Below are 9,186 nucleotides of genomic sequence, written 5' to 3'. Positions count from 1 at the left end.
CCCAAAGCTGATAGACTTCCAAGATATCTTGTGGTGGAGGATTTTGAACCAAAAACTCCCTGTTTCTCCATACATAAAGTCCAACTCCTTGATACATATTAGGTTTAGCTTTGCGTTTATTACCGGAGAGAAGATTTTGCATGTCGTTAAAAGGAAAAAAACCACCTGGAATGCTCAACAACTGCAGGCCTTCAGAGGTAATCGACCGCAAATGCTCCTGTACCCCGTACCTCATACCTGTAGGTAGCACAAGGCACCTGCAGTAGGGGGCAGTCTTCTGTACGCCAGACTCTAGCTTCTCGAGAAGCCTTGCTATGAGACAGGCATCAAATGGAGGGTTACCTGCCCCTCCCGACACACTTTCCTCATTATGTTCCCAGCTACCAATAGACCCGAATGCAACATCCATGAAATCCATACTACAGTATTGGGACGAAACGCCGCTTTCGTTCATACAGTCGGCAAGAGCTCTGTATTAACCTTGCTCGTACATTTCCAAAGCTTATAAAGACTCTGAGGTACCATCCATGCAGAGAAAAAGGAAGAACTGTCATACTTTCTCAAAATGGTTTGCTGTAGACAGAAAAGAAAATCTTGGCATTTTTCACCTGGCATAGAGCCTGAAAGATGGCATATGGTAGAGTTAAGGAAGCTGATAGATGCACCAGTTATGCGGTCACAGTATTCAGTACTTCCTTTGAGTTGCATTCCCTTGCAATATCTTTTCCACATTCTTTCCGCCATACTCAATGATAAAAGAAATAATCGACATTGTGTACCGTCCACAACGGATAGAGAAACCTTATAAAACATCCTGCTTCTCTCATGTCCTCTCAAAGACATGCTAACAACGCTTAGGGATGTGCGAGGCGTCTCCGAAACGGAAGGAGCTAGTACTGTAGCCGACATTACGACAAATGGCTTGCGTGAAGTTCACAGAGAAGAGCGACACGAGTTCCACAGGGCGTTACTATTCCAATGTGACCTAATAAAGTGAGCAACAACCATAGAACTTGGAGACAGATGGGTATGGTACCGGGCAAGTTGATATTCTACCGAACTTGCGCTGTACAAGTTCAGCTGCTTTAACACAGAGAAAGCATGCGAGACTGAGAGATTTTTCAGCTTTTTTCTTTCCTCGTTGTTGGAGTGCCGAGAGGGCTGCTGATTGAACCCCAAATGGCACCAAACGGATGTATATGAGCGGCACACGGAGTGTTCTTGTTGAGCTGAGAATTTTCTTCCTGCCATCTGAGGTGGTCATGACCGTTCAGCGAAAGCATGCAATGCACACCCTACTGTAGAATTGCTGGTTTATGGTAATTTTATTCAAGGTCCAAAATATGGCTTTTTGACCTTGTTCTCGTCGATTTGTCACAAATCAAATGAGAAACTACTCCAGGTCACCGACTGGGGGGGGGGATGTCATTTGACATCAAATCATTAAATTTTAATTACAGTATTTGGTTATTTGATTCTAACCGTGGGGACGCTCTTACAGTGTTTTTGTTCTAAAAGGCCCTTCCAACTACCCTTCCAACCACCGTGCCTTACCCGCGGAGATTCAGACGAGGGATGTGACATGTTGGCTTCTGTGCACCGCGATGTTACTACACTGCTAACTACGCTTGCGGTGAGGCTATGATATTCGCGTAAGACGCTTCTCCATGCGCAGTCGGGCATAGTTGTGGCGTTTGGGGAACAGAATTTGCTATTCGTTCTGGTGTCTTCTCCGCACGCTTTGCCCTATCTTCAAATCTGAGCCAAACTCACTTATCGCAAATCAATTTACGACTAAATTTGTCTACGTAATGGGCCTAAACGGGAACAAGGATTTGGAAGACATCAAGTTGGATGACGGGGAAAATGAATCTGAGGATATCCGGGAAAACGGTTCTGGATTGCAATTTAGCATGTCGCGTACGAAAAACCGTATTGAAAAGAGAAATGGGCTCGCTCTTTTGTTGGTTGGCGAATCGGAGTACCAGAGAGATTCCCCTAAACCCACCGTTTTCTACCAAAAGGCTGCACAGCTTTCCAACGCCAGGGAATTGTATACCTTGGCTGTATCTCTACAGCGAGGTACGAATGAGCAGCCGAGGAACGTACCTGATGCCGTTCCTTTGTATCGACAGGCGATAGAGTTGGGGCTTGCAGCTGCAGCAAATGACTTAGCAGTCGTGTTTGAAAGGGGTGAAGGTGGGGTTCCGCCCGACATGGCAGAGGCCGTTGTGCTATACGAACGGGCAGCTAAAATGGGTCACACCCTTGCAATGAAAAATTTGGCAAGATTATTTTTCTGTGGTGCCGCCGTTACGAAGGATGAAGCAGCGGCCTACGACTGGTACCTCAAAGCTGCAAACAAGGGAGATAGCGAAGCCATGAACAATGTAGCTATACTTTTGCTGAACAGAGATGAAGGAACCTCAGAAACGCTATCGGACGCCCTTGGATGGTATAAAAAGGCTGTAGATCACGGAAATGCCACCGCTATGTTCAATCTTGGGGCCTCGTATCGTGATGGATCGGGTGTCAAGGAGAACTTGGAAGAAGCCGTTAAACTATTTCGACAAGGGGCGGCTGCAGGTGAAGTGAACGCCATGTGTGCACTGGCGATATTGATGGAACATGGATCGGGGACCCGAAGAGATGTTCCTGGTGCAGTCAATCTGCTTGAACGAGCGGCGCAGACTGACCCGTCAAATTTTTTGGTCAAAACATCGCTAGCGAGACTACTGCTTTCCGACGAAGGTGTCATCCGGCGGCAACCAGAAAAAGCAGCAGAACTTTTAGAGGAATGTTTACGGCTCTCCCCCACTTTTGGGTACGCTCTACATGAACTGGCCGTATACCATTCCCTTGGAAAGGATGTCCCCGTAGATAAGGCTAAAGCCGAGAAACTGTTCTCAAAGGCGGCTTCTCAGTCTTCCTTCGAGGCCGTACAAATATATCAATCAGAGAGGCTTGTGATTGATGCCGGCGAGTACTATCCTAGTATTATCAAAAATATTCTTTCGGTGAGTGTTGCAAAACCGAGGACATGTCTTCTGCTCACGCTGGGGGGTGGTTGTCGAGGTAAAACATCAACAGTAAACAGCCTTCGGGGGATGCATTTCGAAGAGACGCATATTCCAACAGAGATGGCAGCGATCAACAAGTTTGTGCTTGAACCCGGCGTACGTGGGTTGACGGAAGATATCATCCTGGAGTACGACTTCAATGAAAACTCTCTCCGAGCCACTGCATCGCGGCTCCATAAGGAAATTGTCTCGCAGTCTGAGATGCGTGAGCGAGCACAAAATCATTCGGATGAAGCTGCGCGATCAATTGTTCCGAATTTTGGGACATCGGATGCTTCCATCTTTAAAGCAAGCACGGGAAGACACGCGGACGTCATAGAGAGAGTTCGCAGATCACTCATGCTAGCCGGAATCCCAACCGGTTTCAAAGGGAGCGTTGTGCAGGTTTGGGACATGGCGGGGCAATCAAGGTATGAAATGGCACACTCATTGGTTATAGCCAGAGGCAGCATTCTTCTCTTCGTGACTGATTTAACAAGGGTTGCTGAGCAAGAGACAAGGAAGGATGAGGTTGGCCTGCTTTGCTACTGGATGCAACTTGCTCATTTCCTCGTTCCTGATCCAAGTCGCATACGTGTGCTTGTAGTAGGAACGAGAAAGGCTCAATGTGATGAGAAACAGACACTGAAAATCTTGAAGGAATGCCTAGAGAAACAACTCGCTTCAAAGGTATACGATTCATGGATCAGGAGGCGGCAAGAAGGCAGTGTCTTTGTGAGTGCCTCAAAGTTCATTGCCATTGAGAATAGCCAATCATCAGCGGACGCAAAGGTTAGTGGTTTGGACGAATTGGAAAGAGCAGTGCAGGAAGCGGGCGATGAAGTTGTGGCGGCGAGGGATGCCGTTCCATTGCGCTGGCTTGCTTTTGTGGACAAGCTAGAGCGCGAACACCAAAAGCGAAACTGTTTGCATTTTGAGAGAACACACGTTTTAGCAATTGGCGAAGGATTCCCTGGATTTGTTGAGGATGGCGAAGAAAGGGAGCAAGATATTCTAGAGGGCTTGAGGTGTTATGCGTCTATGGGTAGGTTAGTCCTGTTTGAGCTTGACAAACAAGAGTGGTACGTGTTCGTAGATGTTCAGATGATTACCAACGTTTTGGGCAAACTAACGGCTCCTGAAGAACGGCTTCGAGATCTATTAAGCCAGGAAGATATTCAGGGGTTGGCTGATGGGCGGATATCGCAACCTGCGTTATTTTCTTTATGGGGCGACTATAGTGAAGAAGAAGACAAGAGGCTTATGCTTAAGATTCTGTGTCGTTTCGATTTGCTGCTGCTACTGACCGGGAATGATGATTCAATTGTGAAAGGTGATGCTACGATTGGCATACCGGCGATGATGAAGAGCGGGTGGGAAGATTTTCGTTGGGGTCACCGAGCTGGCGAAAAAGACCTGGAAGTTGTAACAGTTTTTGAAGAGGAGGGTATTCCAAACGGACTAATCAGCTTCCTCATAAGCCATATTCATCGAAAACACGTAGCAGAGGGGAATCGGAAGACCGGAATTGCCGGTGCATCGTTGAGGGTACGAGCAGATGCTTTTCTAATCAGGGCAAGAGACGGGAGCAGAGTTTTTCTCGGCTTTAAAGCGGCTGAGCGAAAGCTTGTCTGGAAATTCCGGGGCCTCACTCCGGTGATTCTTGCAAAGGAATTTATTGGCGGTATAGAAAAGTTGGAAAACAGTGCTGCATTTCTTATGAACGCGCCACACAAACATGTTGTGGCTCTGGACTGTGTTAAGTCTCTGGGAGGGTGTGATACGCCAGGAGCTGTTGAGATCGAATTGACGAAGCAGTGGCTTCTTAGAAAAGGGGAAATTTCGTTACCATTACCCCAACTGCCCTGTGGCAGTTGTCTTACATCTATGCCTCTTGAGGTTGTGTCCATGTCGCTATGGCCGAAAGATAGTGCCTCGCCAGATGCTGCGGGAATGCAGCGGGTGATGCCGGAGGGCAGGTTTGATGTGTTTCTGAGCCATGCAAGCCCTGATAAATTGGCTTTGGCGCAACCCCTTTATCAGAGCTTGACCTGGCAACGCGTGCGCGCGTTTCTAGATATGGAAGTTTTGCAAATTCTGGATAACACTGCTCCGGAAGAAATGGATCGTGCCATGCGAGAAGCTCCTGTTGGTGTGTTCATTCTTTCTCCGGAGTTTGTAGCTCGACCATGGCCCATGAAAGAACTGCAGTGTTTCCTTAAGCGAGACAGAGTTTGTAGGTTAGAGGGTGGGGCCAGGCCGGTGATTTTGCCAATATTCTATCGATTGACATTGAAGGATTGCAGCGAGTGCGATACCCTCATTTTCGGGGAGGGCAGTCGTCACCACGATACACTTGTGAGTGCCGGGTTTTTTGAGCAAGACCATCAGAATGTTCTTTCCACTGAGGATGCGATTTGGATGCTGAAGGAAGTGAAAAATCATTCTGGTGTGGAAGTGTCGCGAGTGAGTGGCGGGGAAGACTTGTCAAGTGCTGGGGTCATGACTGAAATAGTGCGCCGGGTTGTTGACTATATGCGACTTAAAGGGCTTTTGCCTACAGCGTCGTAAAGGGATGTATGAATACAAAACCTTGGATTCGACTACTCAGACATCTATATCAGTGTTTCGAAGATAATTTTTCTCCCTCGTGTATTTGTGGGACTGACGAGGTACTATCGACGGGGGAATCGAGAAAGACTGCTGCCCAAAACAAGTGGGCAAGTGGACATATCTGTTCCTCTCTGTTTCTGCCGCCGCAAAGGCCAGGTGGTAGGCTTCTATATCGGGAGTTCTTTGTGGCGGCGCATTCCTCGTGGGGATGTATGCGAGAGACTCTGGGTTATTTTCTGCTGTGGCCTTCGTTGCATGAAGTATTGGGCCTGCGCATCTCATTCTAGAGCGCTAGGCGGAGAAGGCCAAGTACTGGGGCAAATACGCAGGAGATGTCAGCAACTGCTTGTGCAGGGGAAAGGGCATGCATCGTCTATCGCGTTGTACACAAGTGGAAGAGGCAGGAGTGAGGTCTCTCGCGAAGCCGCCCGCATATCACTAATTTTTAGTCATATGCAAGATATTTAAGAGTGCCGTCACGGGTTTGATGCACTCGTTACGCCATCTTTCTATAGTTGTGGCCGCGTCCTGGATCGGAATCAGATAATTTGTACAGGGACTACTGACTTATGCGCCCGTAACCCATAGCTGTTCATATGATCGAGTCTTACATTTGCATTTATCAACCTTATCGCGAAGAGCGAAATGGCGGTGTTGGCGGCTTTCCATCAGGTTTGCCCCTAACTGGAGAAACTGCGTCTACCTGGTCTCCGGACGTTGGTGTCGTTGCACTCCTACTTCGTCCGCCTGAAAGGTCTTGAGAGACCGAGGCGGCAGCCTTTGACTCTGCTACTAATCCGAGAGGTTCCAGTTCACTCCATTCGAGTGATTGCCCATTTGGCCGGTGTCTCAATTTTTTCACAACCGCCGCATCCGAAGAAGTTCCAGGCATTGGCAGCACCCCTGTACTCGACTTAGGGTTACCTACGGCGACGGCTGCGGCAGCAGCAGCAACTGCCAGTGATGACGCAGATCTGTTGGCCGAACCCCCACTCCCACGCCTTTTTTCACTCGCAGGCGATTCATTTGATAGTGGCGGCATGGGTGTCGAGCTCGAGCGTCCATGCTCCGAAGCGCTTGCTCTCGTCCGAGCACTCTGATGGATCATTAAACGGTAAAGCTTCCTTGGGATGCGAAGTAGTCGTGCCGGCCTTTCGCTGACAAGTGCGGTAAAATCCGGCGCATAAATGTCGTCCGTCAATGCGCGCACACCGAGCAATGTCCACGGCCCAGCTTCTGAAACGAGTCCTTCATCCCCAGTTTTTATCTCCACTCTTCCATTTATGATCAAGTATGCGTTCTTGGTAGGGACACCCCTTGAATAAATCATGATATCTGGTTGACTGGTGTCGCGGAGAGCGTTGTTGCTTGTTCCCATGGTGTCAGAAACAGTTTCCGGATGGATAGGCGAAATAGTCTCCCGTGTCGAAGAAACATTGGGTCGGCCTTCACTGTCAACTCCCTCAAGTTTGTCATTGCTGTCGGCGGCAGCTATGCCGAAGCCCTCTTGCAACTCTGCAGTGCCGTAGATCCTGTGTTTGTCATCATCGTTGTACTCTATTATAGGTATTTCAGCCAAAATGCCCTGCAAAACCTCGAGATCAATAGAAGATCTTGAGAATTCGTCTGTATTGTTGGCCAGGTACGACCCGACAACCATAACTTCCTTTGCGGAAAGAATGTCCTCGTTGTGCCTTGTGGAGTCAAACATCTTCAGGACCTCTGGATCTATGCATCGAATGCGTTGTACCGGTTTCTTACGGTTCTTATCATGGTACGCATCTGTTTCATCTACAATATCTTGACCAATTAACTCTTCAATGAGATCTTCCAAGGTGACAACACCAAGCGTCTCCAGTGAAGGCGGTTCGTGTGGTTTTGAGGCAACAATCCTACGTACGACAGCCATGTGTCCACCGCCTTGTTTGAAAATGTCGAGCATTTCATTGAGATGCGTGTTATCATAGACCACGAGAACCGATCGGTTGAAAAAGAGGAGTACAGTTTTGACTGGCACAGATTCCTCTGGGTCTAGAAGAATCAAGTCCTTAGCAAACAAGACGCCAATTATGTTTTCTCTTGCTACGTCGTAAACCGGGACTCGGGAATGCCCCGACTGGAAGATCAAAAGCAGAACTTCAAAATTGAGAGAGAGTGATGCTTCCAACATGAAGACATTGTGCAGCTTAGTCATGACCTGACTGACAACCTTTTGGCTAAAGTCAAAAGCGCCACCAAGCATGGCAACCTCATCAGCGGTGAGGGGTGCTTTTGGTACAATATTCTTGTGGTCATGCTTGTCCTTGTCCCTATCCTTTCGGGCGGATTTGTCCACGCTGCGGTTACGCTTGACATTATAAAAATTAGTTATACGACTAGCCATCTCGCGCCTCAGTGATTTTGGGTTTGAGGGGGTAGGAAAGATGGCAGGGATGGGAGAAGACGCAGAGGAAGAGGAGGGCTCAATGGGGGGAGGCTGGGCTCTTTCGGTGGAAGATAGCTGGGCCGAGCTAGAAGAACGAGAGGCGGAATTGATCGAAGCAACAGCGGCGAGGTGTTGTTGTTGGGTGCGTGCTATCGACACAGGTGCGACGGATGGATCAGATTGAGACAGGATATTAGTGGGATGGTTTGTACTGGATGCGTTGCGGGAAGTAATTTGAGGGAGCTCAACGACGGTGGCGTTGAGAGGAGGGGGATCAAAATGAAGACGAATGTGGTCATCGAAAGGGGCATTTGCGTCGTTTGGGGGGATTTTTGCCGTGGAGTCGTTGGGTTTTGTGGGGGGATTAGGGGGCTCATTCTGAGTGCCGTGTATGGAAAGCAGACTCTTGAGCTGGGACTTGTTATACCTGGTGACGGACTCGCCGCCGAGGAAAAAGTCGAGTGCTTTTGCGGTGGTGAACGAAAGGGGGGCGGTGAGCCACATGAAGAGACGGACAAAGGGGATGGCATAAGCGCCGATGATGAGGCCGAAGCGATGGCAGACGGCCTGCGGAATGATTTCGCCGACGTACAAAATGGAAATGGTGGAGGTGAGAAAGCCGGCGATGCCGCCGAAGAGGTCTGCGGTGACGATGGCGAGGGCCGAGTTGACGGCGGTGTTTCCGATGAGCAGGGTGCACAGGAGCCAGTTGCCATGTCTGCGCACGGGGAGGATGCGGCGGGCGTACCAGCGCTCGTTCTCCGTGCCGGACTCTGTCAGGACGCGGAGGTCGATGATGTCCAGGGACATGAGGCCGAGCGTGAGGCCGGAAAAGGTGCCGGAGAGGACGATGCAGACGAGGGTGACGACGATTTGCCACCAGAGGACCATGGCTTGCGCGGGCGCACGTGAGGGGAAAAGCGGGGGCTGTGCGGAAGTCGGGGTCGGAGGTCTCGGGCGTGGGGGCGTGGGGAGGGGGAGGGGGAAGCGCTGGTGAGGAGCGAGGCCGGGGGGGGGGGGGGGGGGGGGGGGAAAACGCGAACCGGTTGATCGCCTGGGTCGATTCTTCTCTCAGGAACTCCCGCTTGC

At 49.7% G+C, this 9,186-nt stretch overlaps 4 protein-coding genes; 2 read left to right on the top strand and 2 right to left on the bottom strand.

Moving 5' to 3' along the window:
- Window positions 1-1,467: 1,467 nt before the first annotated feature.
- On the bottom strand, window positions 1,468-1,683 carry CHC_T00001873001 (hypothetical protein). Its single transcript, XM_005712804.1, has one exon. It carries the CDS (start codon window positions 1,681-1,683, stop codon window positions 1,468-1,470), a length of 216 nt encoding a protein of 71 aa, XP_005712861.1.
- Window positions 1,684-1,811: 128 nt separating this feature from the next.
- Window positions 1,812-5,630, top strand: CHC_T00008933001 (Sel1-repeat containing protein). Its single transcript, XM_005712803.1, has one exon. It carries the CDS (start codon window positions 1,812-1,814, stop codon window positions 5,628-5,630), a length of 3,819 nt encoding a protein of 1,272 aa, XP_005712860.1.
- An 8-nt stretch (window positions 5,631-5,638) lies between these two features.
- Window positions 5,639-5,959, top strand: CHC_T00001872001 (hypothetical protein). The gene has a single exon (XM_005712802.1). The coding sequence runs from the start codon at window positions 5,639-5,641 to the stop codon at window positions 5,957-5,959; it is 321 nt and encodes a 106-aa protein (XP_005712859.1).
- A 176-nt stretch (window positions 5,960-6,135) lies between these two features.
- Window positions 6,136-8,907, bottom strand: CHC_T00001871001 (hypothetical protein). XM_005712801.1 is given in 2 exon segments: window positions 6,136-6,300; window positions 6,301-8,907. The coding sequence occupies 1 exon segment, from the start codon at window positions 8,905-8,907 to the stop codon at window positions 6,301-6,303; it is 2,607 nt and encodes an 868-aa protein (XP_005712858.1). The 3' UTR covers window positions 6,136-6,300.
- Between the last annotated feature and the right edge of the window lie 279 nt (window positions 8,908-9,186).

This window comes from Chondrus crispus, genomic scaffold (genome assembly GCF_000350225.1).
Source record: "Chondrus crispus Stackhouse genomic scaffold, scaffold_117, whole genome shotgun sequence".
Classification (NCBI taxonomy): domain Eukaryota; phylum Rhodophyta; class Florideophyceae; order Gigartinales; family Gigartinaceae; genus Chondrus; species Chondrus crispus.
This window is presented reverse-complemented; position numbering and strand designations above follow the sequence as displayed.

What these genes read in the sequence shown, in the direction of transcription:
- CHC_T00001873001 (XM_005712804.1), bottom strand. Translation starts at nt 1,683, where the DNA reads ATGCCCGACTGCGCATGGAGAAGCGTCTTACGCGAATATCATAGCCTC.
- CHC_T00008933001 (XM_005712803.1), top strand. Translation starts at nt 1,812, where the DNA reads ATGGGCCTAAACGGGAACAAGGATTTGGAAGACATCAAGTTGGATGAC.
- CHC_T00001872001 (XM_005712802.1), top strand. Translation starts at nt 5,639, where the DNA reads ATGAATACAAAACCTTGGATTCGACTACTCAGACATCTATATCAGTGT.
- CHC_T00001871001 (XM_005712801.1), bottom strand. Translation starts at nt 8,907, where the DNA reads ATGTCCCTGGACATCATCGACCTCCGCGTCCTGACAGAGTCCGGCACG.